Here is a 20,121-nt window from a genome sequence, read left to right as displayed (position 1 = left end):
ACACTAAATGACCTGCGATTGCTGCGATCGTTTGTCTAATGTCTATGCATTTTGTTTCTCCATCTATCCATTGTCTATCCATTTCATATCATAGCATAGCCCTTGTTCAAATGTATTTAGGAGGAATAAAACACTAAAAAGTAAAAACAAAATATAAATTTTTAAGATTGCCTTGGACATTGCACAAATCACTGGGATTAGCCGCCGACTTCAATATTATAAGCAGATGTAAATGTTACATGTAAGATTGTGTGTATAAAATATATTTTTTCGCTTTTGAGTTCGTGTTTTTAAAGGCGTTTTTTCTCTGAAATCTATTTTCTTTGTTTGTTTTTTTGCGATAACTCAGCATCGTGATAGGAGAATTGTGAAAAGATACTATTTTGTTGCTTTATTTATGCTCTACAATTTAGGTACTAAGCATTTTAACCTACCGTTCATGGTTATTGATATATCGAGGGTGAGACTGAAAAATAAAGTTATCGTCCAATTACTATGTCTTTGGTATTTTCCCCTTTCTCATTGTATGTATATAAAAAAATACACTTTTTTACATCACATTCAACTAATCAGCCTTCTTGGTTCATTTGCATTTCCAAATGTGACTGGACTCAGAAAATTATTTGTTTTTTTATACCCGACGTTTCCATTTGTTTTAGAAACTTATAGGTATGAAAGTTCTCATAATTTTGATTTTGATTCTTCAAAGTAAACCTACATCGATGTCTCGAAAAACATCATCTATTCTATTAATTTATGTTTTTTTAGACATGGCCAAATATATGGAACAGTAGATTTTTTTTTCATGACCTCAGACCTGATTCCATTGTAAAAGTTGGTCAGATATTTTTATATATGTCTGGGTTTGAAGCCGCAATCGTCGATTAGGATGAACGCATTCTAACCACTTGACTGCCACTGGACGTTATTCTTATTATATATGATTCTTTTTATATAAAATCATAAAAAAATGTCCTATATATTCTTTGAAATTTTACATAGATACTCTTTACATAGATACTCTTTGAAATTTTAGCTTTCAACACTCACGCAGTCTAACATATATGGATAATATGCAATTTCAACAACATTCCAAACTGCAAGTCGAATTGATAACCTCCTTTTTTCAAGTCGGTTAAAAAGTTAGTGGTGACAGTTTATTTAATTAAGTACAACTAGTCGACTTTAAAATTTTATTTTTTACATTTAAATTATTATTATATTTGTTGATTGAATTTTAAGAATAAAATATTTATGTATAATTTACATCAAATATTAGTGAGTTTAATACAGGAAAGAAAAGGCTGAATACGATGATTTCACGATCTGAAAATGAAAAGTGAATCTTATTATATTTTTAAGTCGACTTGTCGAGTTTATTCATATTTAATCTAATTATCATATTATGATTCGCTATCGGTCTAACAAACAAATTTTATTTTATTCAAATAAAAAAATGCTGTATATGTGTATTTATCAGAATACAATATAAAGAATATTAATTTCTCAAGCAGCAAAATAAGTATTCAACGTGTAGGCGACAAAGAGGCTAAAAGGCTCTGTTGAATGGTTGTTCTTTAGCAGCTTAATTGAAAATACAACGAAGATCTTCAATCAAATCAAACATAATATGTTTGATTGACCACTAATACTAAAGTTAAAATTTTGACCATTAAAACTAAAGTTACTTAATTTGACAAAATTTTAACTTTACTTTTCTTAGTTAAGTGTTATTTATAAATATTTTAGATTGCTATTTTAATAAAATATATTGTTAGTACTAAATTATAATTATACTTACCGACACATATGACGTATATGATATCTCAACAACTCCAAAACTCCGTAAAAAAATGTGCTTCTGGAATGTAATTGTTACATCTAATAATATGAGATCTGAGATGAATTAGAAATCCTGATTTACATACGCCTTCAATCCAAAAAAAAAAATAAGATAAACAGACGATGTGCGCAACAAAAAACGAATGGTGTGTTGGGATAGTGGTTGGAACGAAGTTGCTAACGCTATAACATATTCTGTAATGAATAACAGGCACAGTAGAGTTCCACCGTAAAAAAATCATGTAAAATGTTGCCAAGACGACCATATGTATCGCACTGTCAAAAAGTTATTAGATCTTACAAGGCCGGACCGTAAGTTTAGGGGGCCCTGGGCTAACACTACTTAGGGGCCCACCTAAGACATATCTGAACGTAGACTTGAATTAAATGGGTTTGATTAATTGCAGGACCCCTGGGCGGTAAACCTTATGATCTGTTTAATTTAATAAAGTTATGGATTCTTTCGCATTATCGCCTATTTTTGACATTGACTTGACTTACCCCTTTGAATCCACGGGTTCCTGGGCTGAAGCCCAAAAACCCATATGGTAGATCCGGCCCTGAGATCTCACGTTGCGCCGAACTTCTAATTTCACGCGCCCTAATTTCATAAACTTTACACCTTAGTCAATACATGTGACTTGTCCATTTCGCTACGTACACATAGGGCGTGAGGTGAAAAATGTACCCATTGTTCACTGTTTTTCTGTTATACAATAGTTCTTGTAGTAACGAAAAGTAGAGGTCTTAAAATTAATATACGGGCTCTACATCAATTTTCCGACCTCTAGCATCAAAATTGCGAAAGTCACATACAAATTTCCATCCCCTAATTTAAGGGGTTTGGTGATAAATGTCACAAATTTTGTAATTTTTTTGTTGATTGTTTACTTATATTAGCTTACATACAAAATTTCAGCTTACTGTAAGCCGCGTAAAAGAACTTCGTTACTCGGTGAGTAAAATCCAATCTTGAACCGATTTTCATAAGGTTATTAAATGTTAACGATTTAAAGTTTACGGTGCACTAAGTAGAGCTGGTTTCATCAACTAATTCTCCACACTCTGTTTACTTTATTAATTCTCAGCATTCAACACACTTACTTGTCCCTGGGTCATTGCCACAAACAGCAACTTCCTAACTCTTTCGGATGTGGAGCCTCGGCAGTGCTGCCAACCGGATGAAAACATGGCAGTTGGGACAAGAGCTGCCTGACAATCAAACGGATGTTATAATATATAAAAAAGTAGGAGAATACCATGTACGTATATACATAAATGACATGTTTTGTATTTAATAAAGATCATCTAATATGATAACAAAAAAATCATCTCAGTTAGTCACAAAATGCATGAAAGACTACGCAATTATTTTAATAACATGTAGAGATGGCGTATTTTTGTATACTTACTTCTATGGTGATGTCACCAGCGTTCCACATAACAAAGCCACTACTGGTCAGAACAGCTGAGCTGGTGGTGATAATGGTCAAAACGTTCGTAAGCGTACGTTCCGAGTTCTGGAAAGTTATAATTCAAACTATTCTGCAAATATATACGTATTCAAGACATTTTTAATTACACACATTACATACATTAGCAGTATGTAAATTTCCCACTGCTGGGCTAAGGCCTCCTCTCCCATCGAGGAGAAGGTTTGGAGCATATTCCACCACGCTGCTCCAATGCGGGATGGTGGAATACACATGTGGCAGAATTTCGTTGAAATTAGACACATGCAGGTTTCCTCACGATGTTTTCCTTCACCTCCGAACACGAGATGAATTATAAACACAAATTAAGCACATGAAAATTCAGTGATGCTGCCTGGTCAATCAATCATCGGGTATATCATAATCATCAATAAGATGCACGCGTTTTAATCACAGGGCCATCGCGGCTTATAATTATAATTTCATTTAATTAAGAAAATCAATCTATCTGTTGAAAACTTTCCACCATTTGCAACATCAGAAGACACAAAACGGACACGGTTATAAGTATTTGCCCACTGATAACTGAGCTGCATGTCATTTGACATTGTTTTGTACACCTAAAAGTGGATTTGTTAATAACAAAACTCTAAGTAAACCTGAAATTAAACCATCCACAAAAACTAGCCTCATACATTCAGTTCGAATAGCTCGATAATTTAATTACAGATTCATCTAACTTGTAATCTACATATCTATTCTGAATTACGAACTGAAAATAAAAATTACGTAATATTTATGATTATTCCCGTTTTATCAAACTTACCATAACGTATCAGAGTGCAACTTAATACCAATTTTAAGGGCTTTGACATATTTATCCTCTTTTTCAGTTAGGTCATTTTCATCACAATTATCTTGAAATATCTCATTGAGACTATAGAAGTAACTTTGTAAGTTTTTGTACTGGTGACTGAGAGATATTGTTATCATAATGATTACCGTGATGGCAGCCGTTGCCCTAATCATAAAAATCCACCAGATGATGTAAATAATAAAGCGCATAAGGTTAGCCGAAGCGCTGTTGTCTTCAGTATCGGGCCAGCCTGTAACCACTGTTATGAATGATCCATCTGGCAAAATATAGGCTAACGTTATTTTTGTGTCGTACTTTGACCATATTAAATAGATACTATGGCGTCTTAAAAATAGTAAAGTTAAATAACTTGCTGAACAAAAGCCTCCTTTCCTTTTTAAGGTAAGAATGTATATAATTCAGTAACATGATAACTTCACTGATTAAGCACTAACGTTGTAAACGAATACAATTTGTGGAATCATCCGAAACAGCCGTGAAAAAGCATTAAGAATTATTTAATTTTCGTCCATCCTTAAAAAAGCTAAGTGTGATTTGATATAATTCATTCTCTGTATTAACTAGCTCGCTAATTAGGTGATTATTTTTAAACTGTAAAAACCTGAATGTATGACTTCCATTAGTCCATCAAACCCATAAGAGCCCAAGGATACACTAACTGTAACAAAATGAGCAATTGTGTAGTAAGAAGTCTTCTTGATCATTCGCATTTGTATATCAGGATCATTGTACACATTTTTTAAAGATGTGCACAGCTTAAAAATTAAATCTTTTAACTTTTTCTTATGGTATTCTATAACTACGTAATAATTTATAAGAACAAGGTGTGATAAGCTGAATATTATCAGGTCATTTGATTGTCTATCTGATAAAGAAGACTGTGTGAAAAATGCCGCGATTTCCAATATTATAAAAATAAATATGCACAGTGTTAAAAATCTATGAAAATATTTGTATAATTTCTTATGATATACGTTAAATTCCCACAAATTAGGTAGTCCTGCTACAGACCAAATTTTGTTCATTTTGGAAAGAAATTTAGTCGTTTTATTTGGAATATAATTTAGTTTTAAAACTGACATTTTAGATAGTAGTGGTAAGTGCTTAGGGTGCAATGAATTATATCTCATAGGAAATTCATTTTATATCTATTTAACGTCATTGATAATACAGAACCGGACTTACTGTTATTACATTATTTGGTTTAATAGTCTTTTAAGTAAAGTATTTAAGATTATTTCTACCCTTATCCATTCTACCTAAGAACATTGTTATTAAATTAGTAATAGTCAATGTTCGTGGTTATTGAAAGTTTTGGTCTCTTTGGTTATTGTTCATTATTTAACTCAAATATGCCCCGAACATTTTGCCGTCGATTTTAAAATATAATGCTGATTAAACACCATGAACTAGTTTGTAATAGTAATTAGAATTTTTAGCTGTGAAAGTACTATTTTTAATTAAATTGAAAATGACCCCGTGTGCAGATATGGGTTACAATCCATCAAACATTTTTCTGGAACTAATTTGAAGTACACAATAAAGGGTTTTAAATATCAGCTTCTTAATTATTTTTTATTTGATTACATCTCTGCATAGCAGTAAGTATCAGATGATACATAAATTATTAGGAAATCACGGCCCTCAGGTAGCAATAATAAGTAGGTTATATTATAAATCATTTTAATTAGCGCTAATTATGTAATAATTATATTTTAAAATTACTGCTTCGACTATTGGTTAGCTAGCCACAGATCTCAAAGTCGTGGGTTCACGCTCCACGTTGGGCAAGGACATTAAAAATTTACTTACGTCACCCTTGTGTATCTACGCACTCGCTTTAGGTTACTGTATTGGAGTAAGCTCCAAATATTCTTCACAAAAGGAAGTGAAGATTTTAGTAAAATAACAGAAGTAAGCTGTTTACGCCAAGTTTCCGAATCGGCAAAGTCAATAAACTCTTCTTAGGGCAAGTTATTTGCTTCTATAAAAAAAATCCACAGATACTTTTATCTTTGCCGATTCATAAATTTAAATCGTCAATTAAAAAAACATTAATAAATAAAGCATATTATTCAAAGCAAGAATATATATAGCCTATTCCAGTCGAAGTAGAAATAAAGATAAACAAACCTTAGTTTACGTAATTTATGCACAACTTTAAATGTTTGCGTATATTTTTATCGTAAGAGTCGAAGGTAACAATTAAAAATAAAATATATCATGCAATCAAATACATTAAAACACAGCTTAACAGCAATCCATATTTTTATTTTAAAATAAAATATTAAACATTGCAAGTTTTCATACGGGCTTAATAATTTTATACTACCTTAATACAGTATAGAAAAAGCCGAATACGAAGATTTCACAATCTGAAATTGGAAAGGACAATTCCAGGGATCGAGCATTCGAAAACGCAGCAGCGCCGAAACTTTTCGCATTAGAAAAGCAAATCTTACATTTGTATGTGCCAATACAATTTAAGGCCCTTGTACTGGGGACTATTATACAGGCAGTTTTTGGTCTTCATTACAAACGAAAATATTAATAAACAGCTACCACCGTTTCGAATGTAGATCCTAGTATTGAGAATCGTTATGGAAGTCATTATTTACTTTTTCCACCAATTAAGTAATATAATTAGGATTATGTTTATAATAAACAGTTAAATGAAATATACTATACGCATTTAATATACTAGCTAAACCCGCGGTTTTATCTGCGCGAAATTTATAAAACTTAACTGCACACAAACCTCCCATTTTTACTCTATCACGGAACTCAAAGAATCAACATAGAAAATTACATTTAAACGGTTCAGCCGTGTAAGCGCGAAGCGGTAACAGAGAGAGATCCAGCATGAAAATCAAAATAAATACAATTTCCCTTAGTCTCGTGTCCTGCTTCGCTAGAAATCTTACGACATAATAAGATTGTTTCCGTTTTTTAATGGAAATATTAATTCATACCATTAGCATTAACACTGTATTAATCATCCACGAAACTATCAACACGTCAAATTATTTTCCTTAGATAGAGAGGTTAGACATGTTCAAGATTTAAATTCATTCTATCATATAAATGCATTGCAATGTATTTTTAAGAAAAAGGAAAAGAGATGGTTCAGTGGTTAGAGCACGTGAAACCGTCCCTTTCCCATCTTTGAATTTTTATGTCTAAATAGTATTTATATATTAATGGCGGAAAACATTGTGAAAAAATAGCCATATGAAAATCTACGAATCTACAAGCAGCTAGGTTTAAATCGTTTCATACCTTCTTAAATTAGCCAATTAGTGCGACGTTTACATTCAGTGATATATTTTATACTCACCGATAGATATGATTGATATGATATCTCAACAACTCCAAAACTTCGTAATACAACATGTTTCTGGAATGTAATTATTTCTTATATTAGATCTAGTCTTAATGTAGGATAAATTGGAATTACATACGACATTGGTACCTACTTGTCCCTGAGTCATTGCTACGACCAGCAGTTTCCTAATTCTTGCGGATGTGGGGCTTCTGCAGTGATGCCAACCGGATGAAAACATGGCCGTTGGAACGAGAGATGCCTGTAAAATAGGTAATTATATCTAAAGAAAAAAAAAACAAATTTCGAAGAAGAAACAATTAAATTTGTCCCATTTTTATTAATTTTAAAATCGATTAGCAAATGGGCCATTTGATGATAGAGGATGCTGCTCAGAGATGATAGCACTGTAAGAAATAAGATTAATTAAGATAATAAGATTTTTAGAGATAACGCGGGCCTATAGTGTAAATACACTAGCAGTGCAGGTTAATCCCCTTTTTTAGCCTCTAGCACTACCTAGTGCTTCACTACATAAGTAATTAAACAATCTTCCAATAAGGTTTGTAAACTTACTTCGATAGTGACGTCACCAGCGTTCCACATAAGAAAACCAGTACTAACCAGGACCGCTATGCTGGTGTTTAAGATAGTCAAAGCGTTCACAAGCGTACGTTCCGAGTTCTGGAAAGTAATATTTGAGAGTAATCTACAAATATACGCATTAAAGAATTTTGAACAGTTTTGAATTCCGAAGAAAAATATTATTCTTGCCACTTACCACCATTTGCAACATAAGTAGACAAATAACGGTAACGTTTACAGCAATTTGACCACTAATAACTACGCTGCATGTCACCTGACATTGTTTTGTACACCTTAAAAACAATAATTAAAAAAAAGTTTTTTAATAAAAGTGGAAAGTATTAAACCATAAAGTTGCATAATCGATAAGTATCTGGGGTATATTCAAAGAAATATCACAAAAAGAATAATAGTTTTATCAAAGTCATAATTTTACCTACTCACATAAGAATTGTACTCCAAGTATCTATAACATTTCTAAATTTGTCAAACTTACCACAACGTATCAGAATGTAACTTTATACCAACTTTTAGCGCTTCGACATATTTAGCCTCTTTTTCATTTAGGTCATTCTCATCACCATCATTTTCAAATATGTCATTTAGACTGTAGAAGTAACTTTGTAAGTTTTTATACTGATGACTGAGAGCTACCGTAGTCATTATGATTAATGTCATGACAGCTGATACCCTTATCATAAAAATCCACCAGATGACGTAAATAACAATACGCACAAGATCCGCCGAAACGCTTTTATCTTCAATATCGGGCCAGGCTGTTACCACCGTGATGAACGATCCATCTAGCAAAATAAAGCATAATGTTACCGTCGCCTTTTACATGACAGAAGTGGGTCGACTTTATTGATGATGCGAATCATCTTTTTTATATAAAACTTTAACTTAAAAAAAGAAGTATTCATGATATACTTCAAAATAGTTTGTTCTGTCTAAGCTTTATAGAAATACGGCTGTGAACAAAGCAATAGAGTCTATCCGAGGTAAAATATCCCATCTTCTTTGTCTATCATTAAAAAATTAAAGAGTATCTACTATCTAAAATTGCTATATAATTGCAATTGAATTGGAACGATAGCCTTTTTCTTAGTACGCTATAACTATTGATCTAGGATTCAGTAGCCGTTTTTAGCGACAATTTACACTTTATGGACCAGTTTCTTAATGAATCAGCTTTTATATATTAATTATAATTACCGGAATAAATGATTTGCATCAAAGCATCGAATCCATAAGAACTTAACGATGCAATAATAGAAAGAGTATAAACAAAGGAAAAGTAAGCAGCCCTCTTAATCATGCGCGTTTCTACATCAGGATCATTGTATATATTTTTTAAAGTTATACAAAGTTTAGTTAGTAGGTTCCTCATTTCTGCCTTATGGTATTGTAAGCCTATGTAATATGTTATGAGAATAGGATGTGAGAATCCAAAGAGCAGTCGATCATTTGATTGCTTATCTGACAAAGAAGTGTGTATGAATAATGTAGCGATATTCAATGAAACAAAAATAAAAAGACACACTGTTATAAATCTATGAAAATATTTATATATCTTGTTATTGTACACATCATCTACCCACAAATTGGGTAAGCCCCCAATCGACCAAATTTTGTTCATTTTAGAAAAAAATAGTGTCGTTTTATTCGGAATATTATTTTGGTTCAAAGCAGACATTTCAGATAATACCGTGTCCAGTTAGTTTTGAAACAGTAATAAATTATTTTATGTGAAAAATTTTTTTATGTATCTAACGTACTTGAAAAACACAGAACCGGACTTTGTTTTATTAATTATATTGTTTAATTGTTATATTTGTGATACTACTCGGTCTACTCATCTACTCGGTAAAATTTATAAGAAAGATATTTATATAGTACCTTTGGATTCCCTAAACATATAAAAGCTAATTACAAACTAAGCTCAATTTAAGAAAACATCTGTGAGCTTTGAAGCGTGTTGTTTATATACAAAATACATATTTCATTCTTAAGCAAGAGCCTGATGAAACCTAGTCAAGTTTAACCGGAAATCTCAAAGGCGATTGATTTAAATACTTTTCTTATACTTTTCGCTTTACGTCATTTTAGAATAGCAATACCTGATTTAAATACAACAACAACAACAACGAAGAAATACACGAGACTAAAAATTTTGATGTTTCTTTTAATATACTGAGTAAGATTTGCTCTCTCTTATTTTCGTAATGAAAACGCATAAAGATAGCCAGTAAAAAAAAGTTTTTGGCAATAACAATAAAAACTATCGCACCCTTTTTTTGTTGAACAGTACTATATTTTCTCTTAAAGAAGTTGTAATACACTTCTGTAATAATTACGGTTAAATTGTATAACGATGTATAACAATTGCTTAGTATTATTATAACAATTAGTTTCATAAATTACCATGAAATCACGGTTTTCTTGGAGCAATTAACCTTTTAATTGTAAAATGATTGGGGACCCATCCTGACTTTTCACGGATATATAATTTTATTTTTGATGATTCTATTGAAATTACATCATGACAAAAATTTAACTTAAAGGAAGGATTTCCCTTAAATATTTTTATTTTCTATTTGAAATCACATCTTATCTGATTTTTTTATGTATTCTACGATTCTTGATTAAAAAATGTGGAGAAATGGCGGTCTGTAAGAACGTCAAAAATTACAATGCAGTCTAAAGCTACGATACACAAAAAAACGAAGTCCTTAAGCACAAATTATGTGTTAGAAAGTGTGAAGTAAGAATGTTTAACGGAACGGTCGGATCAACACAAAATGAGATGGTAGAAAGGAGGAAAGTTAAACGAACTCTGTTATGAGTATGTCGCTTCGCTCGTCAACACTTTGGCAAGGCTTTTGTCTATAACGTGGTATCATCTGCCACGAGATCTAGAAATGATCATTATACAGAATATAATATATTATGTTCAATAAAATAGAGTAACCAATATAAAACCAGTAAGGAAACTACTAAAAATAGTAGAATCTACAAACCAGAGTTAGCTTTACATTTAATAATGTGACCTTATATTCTTATAAAATTAAGATTCAAAAGCCATATTAAGAGCCTACTTAAAAAAATAACTTTAGTATATTAAACATGTTGCATAGCGAATTATACAATCTCATCTGCAAAATTGTCTCGTTCAAAATCATGTTTATATATTGATCCTTTGAGCCGGATCGAGACTTTATTTTTATGCTTACCTTACCTATTGTCAGTTTATGTATACAAACTTACAAATTTTTTTATTTATTTTTAAATATACAAAGAGATATTAAATTAAATAATCGTATTAGTTTATTTTTTGTTCTATGCAACATTGAAATTTGTCATTCTGACAATCTAATATCAAATCAATTTGATTTAATATATTTGACTGAAAGATAAACAAGATTTTGAATCTGTCTATGTGTCCTTTGCTGTGTTTTTTAATCTAAAATATTGCTTTTTATTTCGATTATAATTCAAAAATATATACATAAATGATTATTAAATGAATACTGTAATTAAAAAACTGTAGTGTAGAAAGAATTGATCACCTGATGCATTTCATTTAAATTATCGGTCATATTATTAAAAGTATTATTTTATTAAAAATAAATAATCTAGATATAAAATGCGAACTTACACCAGAAAGCGTTCTGAGTATCAGCTTATCGAGGGTGTTCATGAAATGTGCAGATTGTGCCTGGAAAAAGTGAAAGAAACTGTTCCTATCTTTACAGATACTGATAATGTTTGTGCTTCTCTTACAATGAGAATCATGATGTGTGTTGGATTACAGGTACATGCTCATACAATCTTACATTTCCCATTATTAATACCAACAATTTAATTATATTTTTTAATTATTTTCAAGATTACCCGTGAGGACTGCCTGCCTGACATGATTTGTACTGAGTGCCATAAAGAGTTAAATAACTACTATGAGTTTAAAAAGAAATGTGTCCTGACGTACCAAAAGTTAAAATCTCATCTCTTAGCTGTAAAACAATCGGGAACAAAAAAAGATACTGATTTGAAAGTAAAACAAGAACAGAATGAAACACAAAACTTATCATATAGATTAGGCAGCGACAATGTGGAACCAGCATTAGATGTAAAGGAGACACAACACCTGGAAGTAAATATAGATGTCAATGGTTTGTCCTGTGTATCGAATGAACATATTGAGGTAAATATACTATTCAGATATTGTATACTGTTTGGAGTGTAAGTTATACCAAAATCGTCAGATATGAAACTGAATAAAGTTCTATTCATTGTGATCTCTAATTAAATAATAAACCAATATTTCTGAACTTATCCTGCCACTGATGAACTTCTGATGCATGGTTTATACTAATTTGACAGTAAGGACAGTGTTATTATAATAAGATTTGTAAAAAAAAGGTTTATAATAAGCTATTATTATTAATGTTTCAATATTTATATAAGGCCTAGTTCAATACCTCCTTGGAAATGCAATTTAACTATATAGGCTGATCTAGTGACTCTCTTTTCCATGAAATCTCTAAATTCCATTCAACAAATAGAATAATGCTCTATTCTCTTTAATAATAACTTGTTTACAAAGTCTCTAAAAAACTGGATATTAATTATTATTATTAATGCCAGTACTTAATTTTATTATTTTTTTTTTATCACCACACTTTGGTCTTTAATTTCCATGGCCTTACTTAACATAATACGAGATATACTTATTTTATCCTATTTATATATGTTAGATATGATGGGCAATGATACTCTATCGAACCTGTAACTTTTATGATACTAGTAAACTTGTATATTGTTGAGTGATTGAGGCACATAAGATGCTTTAGTGTTTTTATTATATTATAGAAACCTTCAACAGAACTGAGTACAAGTAACGAGATACCTGAAAATCAAGATGTTTCTGAATTTCTCTCTTCTATCCTTTCGGAACTTGGTATTTTAACAAGAGATGGTGACCAAGCTTTGATGATGGATCAAAATTTGAAATTAATAGAAATAGAAACAGGAGACAAGACAAAAATGATTTTAGAGCTTTTGGAAATTGATGAGGTACTTTATTCAAATTTTATTTTCCTCATAGGTTTTATTTGATTTAGTTATTGCTACTTAACCATATAATTTCTCAAGCATAGTTTTTGATTATTCTATTATATTTATGTAAAATGTTTTAGGGGCAACAAAATAGTATTAAAAATGAAGCTAGTAATAATCAAATAAATATTCAATCAACAATTAAATATATTGATCCTCTCAATATTGACAAGAATGTGATGCAGCCAAAGGAGTAAGTAACTCATGAGCCTTATCTTTTACTCGTATTATTTGGTTCTTTAAAAAAAATAATTCTTTAAAAAAATATTATATTTGTATATTATTATATATTTCTATTTTTTTTTTAAAAATAGTTCTTTAAAAAAACATTAGAAATCAGCGAGATCACGAATCAGATGTTATCAATGTAATGCACTCGAGTGACCGCTGTCGTGCGCGCGCACAGCGAGCGCGCGCGTTGTCCGCAGTGCGGAAAGCGCTTCGCCACGCGCGGCGCGCTGCGCAGGCACGCGCGCGTGCACTCCGGGGAGCGGCCCTACGTCTGCACCGTCTGCGCGCGCGCCTTCGCGCAGAGGGAGGTGCTGCGCCGCCACGAGCTCGTGCACGGAGGTACGGCGATTCGATCGAACGCGTCCCTGGGGGTGTGACGATCACTGTAGTCGCGCATCACCCTTCCACCGTCCGCGTGTTGCAGAGGAGAAGCCGTTCAAGTGCGCGCAGTGCGGGAAGGGCTTCACGCAGCGCGGCGCGCTGACGTCGCACACGCGCGCGCACGCGGCGCCCGACGCGCGCGCGCTGGCGCTGCACCGCTGCTCGCGCTGCCCCAAGGTGTTCCTGCACGCCTCCGGTGAGTGAGCTCGGCACTTCACCTATATCTTCATTTATTTCATATTGAATATCAACAATTATGGTATTTTTGTAGTACCTGTATACTTGGTGGGAGGGCTCCGTGCGAGCCCGTCTCGGTGGGTACCGCCCACTCGTATTATTCGTATTATTATATTATATATATTCTACCACCAAACAGCTATAATTAGTTGTTTTTTATTTTGTTCCGGTGTTAGGGGCGAGTGAGACACATATAACATCTTAGGTCCCAAGTTTCGTGGCGCATTGGCGATGTAAGGGATCGTTAATATTTTTACAACGCCAATGTGTATAAGCATCGATGACCACTTATTACCAGGTGACCGGGTGATTTGGCAGTCCGCTCAATTTCACACCGTTTCGTCCGATATACTAGTCCATAAACCCGTCTCCTATCGTGTATCCACTGCTCACTGAGCGCGGTGTGTCAGGGCTGAGCCGGCACACGATGATGCACAACGGGCGCGTGTACGCGTGCGGCGCGTGCGAGCGGCGCTTCAGCGACAAGAGCTCGCTGCTGCGCCACCTGCGCGCCAAGCACGCCGCCGCCGCGCCGCCCTAGCGCCCCCCGCGACCCCCGCGCAGACCTTACGGTTCGGATGTATTCGACTCGGCTGCGGTGATGACAGAATACAATAAAAAAGACTGTTTATTTTTTTAGATTCGTATCATTATTTTCTGTAATAAAGGAGGGCGACGCATGCAGACTAAGCTCTAAACCTGTCCATTAGAAATGAGTTGTAGGATATTTAAAAACGGCTACAATGTAGAGGTGCCAATACTATCATATCTTCAGAAGAGTACTTTTTAATTTTTTTTTCGAAAACATGTTTTTTGAGAGAAAAATGTCAAACAGTCTAATGATATGAAGTTGGTTAACCATCCACATTCCGCAGCAAATCTTGCTGGCTGTGTACAGGATCATTTTTAAATGTGTAAGCAAAATTAAATTTAGTATGAAATTTAATATTGACAATTATGGTATACCTTTTCGTGAGAATTTTTCGTGGAATAATTTTTTTTGTGGAATAATTGTGTATATGGAAGATGCAAAAGGAATTACTTTATGGGCATAAATGCTATTATTGAACTAAAATTTAAATTTTGAATTTAATACGACGTTGCGGTTTTTGTGTTTATAACAAATGTTTGTATAAAAATCATTGCTTTTAAAATCTAGTCAGTGTCATGCATTTTAGCTTTATAAAGCATTTAAGAATTCCCGCCAAACTATCCTACGTAGACTTCGTGGGAAAGTTCTTAAACTATTTTTAAATTCGAGTTTCAGTTTTAGTTCTCTCCATTAAATATATTCACACTTAAAAATAACCTGTATAAGTCCTTCAGAATAAATATTGTGCATCGGCAGATATCGAAAAAGATCACAATGAACGTTACCTAATCGATTAACAAAAGTAATTTGGTGCTAATAAAAGTCAATCAATAATGAAATGTTAACTTTATCTCATTGTAAGTGTCAATGGCGTTTCTAACAACAGCAATAGTTGCAAGCAGTGCGAGAGGGACGGAAAATAAATAAGTAATTTATGATTAGGAATTTGTTTTTATATCTAGAATCATACACAACAGTATAATCTCATCGAGTTTCGTTTCTCAAAATAATATTTATTTGCTTCTTTGGAATATAATTACGAAAAAAAACGCCATGACAATTTGGTGAGAGTAACTCTATATTACGTCTCGATGCGGTCTGTCATCGTTTTAAATATGATGTTTGCCGATATACAATATTTATTCTGAACTTGAATTTTTTACCTCACTTTGTAATATCGTAGTTATCATTTTTCATTATCTAAAGACTTTTTAACCGACTCTAGAAAACAGGTTATCAATTCGATTGTATTTTTTATACTTAAGTAATTAATGTTATTTAAATTATTTCCAGAAAATGCTTATTGAATGATATATCTTAAACAATATAATAAGGATATCTTTAATAATAAATATGATCTTATTTTAATGAGAATTTGTACATAATGTAAATAAAAATAATTTACGTTTCAATGATTTTTTTAATGATTACAATAAATTATAATGTTTTTTCGTTACTGTTAAATTATCCTTAAGTTGTAATGAAATTATATATAAAGAAAATAATATATTATATAATGTAAATCAGAAATAAAACTCAATTTATTTACTTAAACATTTTATTTGAAAAAAATTTCATCCTATATTGAAAGGCAACGTGGTATTGTATATTTTCGAAACGATTACAAGATAAACTTTCAATACTGCTGTATTCCGGCTGCGAGCAACGACCAGGACATGCGACGGATGGCACTTATTGTTAATAACACGTACAAATAATTTCAAACTAATATTTTCTCAAGTTTTATTCAATAACCAAGTACACGCCACCGCATTGTTACTTATGGAATGCCTTTAATACACTTAAAAATAACATTATACACATCCTATAAGCATACAATTAAATATTTAAATTTTAGGTTAGAATTTTGTTCAGGAATTAAGTATGAATAATTAAGAAACGTAGGCCGATATATAAGCAGTCATCAGTAGGACGTGGCGTTCAGCGAACCGATATAAAACTACACAACATATCGCATATAACGTAATATCAGTAAACATACGGAACATCGAGCAATAATAACGAGGGAACGAAGTGATTCAGAAACGAACGATAATTAATTACACATGAAAGCTAACTCCTATATCTAAAATATAAATGATTATAAAAATAAATAAGGGCCGTCGCCCCTCCCTTTCACCCCCCACTACTCTCAAGACACTTCGGACACTTGTTCCACTTTGAGCAAAACTAGCTGTAAATTTAAATATCCTCGAAAATATTGGTGTTTTACACTTTTAAGATTAAGATTTATATAAAGATATAGCCGTCGGCTCCAACCGACACGATATATTCCGCAGTGCTACAGGACTCCTCGCTTGCTCGACGAGTCGCGCCGGCAGCCACGCATCTCTCCCACGAACGTCAACAAACGTTTAACAGGCCGACTACATGATAAAGTTAAAGTAAAACGAAGCACACAGCGCTTTAATTTATGACTCACAAGATGCTCCCGATCGATACATAATCATTATTATAGAATAAAATTCAAATCACTTACAAATAATTACATTAATTAAACGAATCTGTGTGCCGTTATGATCTCAATATTCTCGGTTTCGAAGATACATCCTCGAACAATGTATACATATTCGGTTATTATAGCACATTATAGTCTAAAATAAAATTACTATTAATAATAGTAATAATCAATATTTACACTTATAGTCCCGACTACGACGCCCGACGGATCCGATTTGTAAAAACACGCAAGCACCGTTCTAATTCGACCTTTCGATTACAGAATATAAAGGTGACCTCTTTCGACAATCAAACAGCTAAATATCGCCTGGACGGTGTGAACAATATGCAACGTCGGTCGCACTCCGACGGCCGCCCCCCTCCCGTTCGCAATTAATTCGCGGTTTCGCACTTCGAACGAAACCAGGAAAATCTGTTAGTATTTGACACTCGACTACTCGAATGCGACGTCGGACCGCGCGACTCGACCGACGAGCGTACGCCTTCCGAGAGGCCGTCGACGACCGACGAGACTCATCCGACGAATCGCGCCGTGTGTACGAACTTCCGTATGATATATAGAGCTGTCGTGTGGTGGCCGGCGGTGGTCGGCGGTCGGCGGTCGGCGGTCGGCGGCGGAGCGGCGAGCGCGGCCTCTACATGTTCTCGAACTGGTCCACGCGGCGCTTGGTGTTCCCCTTGCGGATCTCGCGCAGCGTCTTGTACTTGTCGCGGCCCTGGCGCACGTTCTCGCGATGGATCTTGTCCATGGCCGTCTCCTTGGTCTCGTCGCGGGACTGCGCCAGGTCCTGCTTCAGCGCCTGTAACGAGAGCGGGCAGTGAGCGGCACCGAGCGGCAGGGAGCGGCAGGGAGCGCGCGGAGTCGCGGGGCGTACCTTGAGCTGGTTGTGCAGGCGCTCGGAGCGCTCGGCCAGCGTGCGGCGCTCGGCCAGCGGGTCAACGAGGTCGTCGGGCCCGCGCGCCAACTCGCCGCCGCCCGCCTCCTCGCCGGCCTCGGAGCCGCTGCCGGCCTCCTCGCCCGCGTCCTCGCCGGCCTCGGCCACGTGGTGGTGCGTGGGCGTGATGGCGGCCGCCAGCAGCGCCGCGGCCTCGTCCTGCTTGCGGCGCGCCTCCTCCACCTCCTCCTGCAGACGCCGCGTCTCCGTGTCCTTGATCTCCACCTCCTGCTGGATTCGCGACACCTCCTCCTGTTTCGCCGCGATCTCGTCCTCCAGCTTTTGTCGCTCGGCCGCCTCCATATTCTACAAATATAAGTTATTATATAATCACATTGCAGTCTCATTTATTTTACATCATTAAATGGCCTCGAAGGAAATAATCGAATATCAACGGTCGGGACCGTTTATCTTAAACGTACCTTGGTCTCTTCGAGGCGCTGCATCATGGCCTGCAGTTCATTCTGACGCTGTTCGAGCTCCTCCTTGGCCGCCTGCAGCTGTCGCAGCTGCTCTTCCAGCCGTCGGATCATTTCTTGCGCCTCCAAAAGATTCGCCTACACAAATAAGTCATCAGATTTATTGATGCACGAATTTAATTGGTACCAGAATTATAAGAAATCGTATCTTTCGACCGTGCTTACCTGCGAACGTTCCATCTCCTCCTGCATCTGTCGCAAGCGGTCCTCGTACTCTTGCTGCTTCTTCTCGGCGCGCTCACGAGCCGCTATCTCCAGCTGCAGCTTCTCCCTGCACAGAACGTAAGTCGTGAGTCGGGCGGGCGGCGGGCGGCGGCGGGGCAGGCGGCGGGGGCGGGCGGCTCACCTCTGCGCCTGCTTGGCGAGCTTCTCCTCGCGCGCCTGCGCCTTCATCTGCTGCACGTCGATGGTGTCGGGCTTGCGGCGCCGCATGTAGAGCTCGTGGTTGCCCATGCAGAGCGCCAGGATGCGCTTGTTGACGCGCACGCGCGGCGCGAAGAACACGAAGTCCGGCGCCTTCTTGTCGATCGGCTTGATGATGAACTTGCGGTCGTTGAACGAGATGTTGCGGATCTCGGACCACGGGAAACCGATCTTCGGCGTCAGTCTGGAAGTTGCTTGTGGTTACGTTCGATCGATATCTATATCTGACTCGATAGTAAGGGATCACCCGTAAAAAGTAAATACATCTACTGCTCAGTTCATAGGGGTTCTAGAGTTCAGTAGCAAAACCACATATTAGGTGATTTCAAAGAGGTAGTACCAACTGAAAATTTATTTACTCATAAAATTTATAATTTTTACTATATGAATCGTTGACCTTGGAGCCAGCAGCCTTATAAACTAGCCACTCTAGAGGCAGACGGTCTCGGATACTGTAGTATGAGGTAACTGTCTAAATGTTTAATTCCAGTTTCTGTGAAGTAACTTCTCAAGGAATGATTCAGTGACGAAGATTGTGAGGCATCCTTCATGATAATAAAATACGGTATATCAAGTATCGTAAGTGAGATAGTAGCATTTAATATAATAATAGTTATAAATGTCGACAGACAAAAATATTTTTCACGTATTACTAATTATAATCATGAAATAATTCGACATTTATATAAAGTAGACGTACCTACTCGGTAAAAAGATTTGGCGTATCTCGATCGAGTTGTGACGCGCGCGATTATCTTATCTATTTCTCAATTGATTATGTCACGCCAAAACTACTGTAATCACCTATTCAACATATCAGCTGTTACGTTCTACTTGAAGTGATAGCTTATTTTTGTAATAATAGTTTCTGGACATAATCTTATTTTATGGTTTAAATTGAAACTGATAGTTTTAAAGCAAATGAGTTAAGATTGTTGACGTCGAAACTACTCAACAGATCGTCATTAAATTTTTATATAGTTGTCAGAGATACAGAAAAGGGCATAGAATACCAAACCTTTACCGCATTCAAACTAGTAATTAAGTAATTTATACTGTTTATTTATACTAATTGACGTGAAAAATCATGTAAGCAGTTTTAAACAATACTTAACACTAATTAATTTTAATTTTTTTTTCTATATTACATCAAAATTATTTTGTAATCTGTGGTAAAATTAATTT

At 35.1% G+C, this 20,121-nt stretch overlaps 4 protein-coding genes across 6 annotated transcripts in view; 1 reads left to right on the top strand and 3 right to left on the bottom strand.

Moving 5' to 3' along the window:
- Nucleotides 1-1,284: 1,284 nt before the first annotated feature.
- Nucleotides 1,285-5,177, bottom strand: LOC125065455. Its single transcript, XM_047673036.1, has 7 exons — nucleotides 4,812-5,177; nucleotides 4,102-4,445; nucleotides 3,802-3,895; nucleotides 3,255-3,362; nucleotides 2,947-3,054; nucleotides 1,802-1,861; nucleotides 1,285-1,326 (listed from the first exon to the last, which is right to left on the bottom strand). Exons 1-7 carry the CDS (start codon nucleotides 5,175-5,177, stop codon nucleotides 1,285-1,287), a joined length of 1,122 nt encoding a protein of 373 aa, XP_047528992.1.
- A 1,225-nt stretch (nucleotides 5,178-6,402) lies between these two features.
- Nucleotides 6,403-8,388, bottom strand: LOC125065206. The gene is made up of 5 exons (XM_047672709.1): nucleotides 8,256-8,388; nucleotides 8,051-8,158; nucleotides 7,629-7,736; nucleotides 7,490-7,549; nucleotides 6,403-6,527 (listed from the first exon to the last, which is right to left on the bottom strand). Exons 1-5 carry the CDS (start codon nucleotides 8,268-8,270, stop codon nucleotides 6,486-6,488), a joined length of 333 nt encoding a protein of 110 aa, XP_047528665.1. The 5' UTR covers nucleotides 8,271-8,388; the 3' UTR covers nucleotides 6,403-6,485.
- Nucleotides 8,389-11,471: 3,083 nt separating this feature from the next.
- On the top strand, nucleotides 11,472-14,582 carry LOC125065227 (GDNF-inducible zinc finger protein 1-like). The gene is made up of 7 exons (XM_047672734.1): nucleotides 11,472-11,873; nucleotides 11,949-12,263; nucleotides 12,932-13,135; nucleotides 13,258-13,370; nucleotides 13,584-13,747; nucleotides 13,833-13,985; nucleotides 14,437-14,582. Exons 1-7 carry the CDS (start codon nucleotides 11,706-11,708, stop codon nucleotides 14,565-14,567), a joined length of 1,248 nt encoding a protein of 415 aa, XP_047528690.1. The 5' UTR covers nucleotides 11,472-11,705; the 3' UTR covers nucleotides 14,568-14,582.
- Nucleotides 14,583-16,347: 1,765 nt separating this feature from the next.
- Nucleotides 16,348-20,121, bottom strand: part of LOC125065108 (moesin/ezrin/radixin homolog 1) — a 33,496-nt gene continuing 29,722 nt past the window's right edge. For all 3 annotated transcript variants that reach the window (XM_047672539.1, XM_047672541.1, XM_047672540.1), the window contains 5 exons: nucleotides 18,860-19,120; nucleotides 18,679-18,784; nucleotides 18,457-18,591; nucleotides 17,975-18,340; nucleotides 16,348-17,899 (listed from right to left, as the gene is read on the bottom strand). In XM_047672539.1, the coding sequence (XP_047528495.1) occupies nucleotides 17,735-17,899; nucleotides 17,975-18,340; nucleotides 18,457-18,591; nucleotides 18,679-18,784; nucleotides 18,860-19,120 (1,033 nt within the window). In that variant the 3' untranslated portion in view covers nucleotides 16,348-17,734. The remainder of the gene's footprint in view (nucleotides 17,900-17,974; nucleotides 18,341-18,456; nucleotides 18,592-18,678; nucleotides 18,785-18,859; nucleotides 19,121-20,121) is intronic.

This window comes from Vanessa atalanta, chromosome 7 (genome assembly GCF_905147765.1).
Source record: "Vanessa atalanta chromosome 7, ilVanAtal1.2, whole genome shotgun sequence".
In the NCBI taxonomy this organism is placed as follows: Eukaryota; Metazoa; Arthropoda; class Insecta; order Lepidoptera; family Nymphalidae; genus Vanessa; species Vanessa atalanta.
This window is presented reverse-complemented; position numbering and strand designations above follow the sequence as displayed.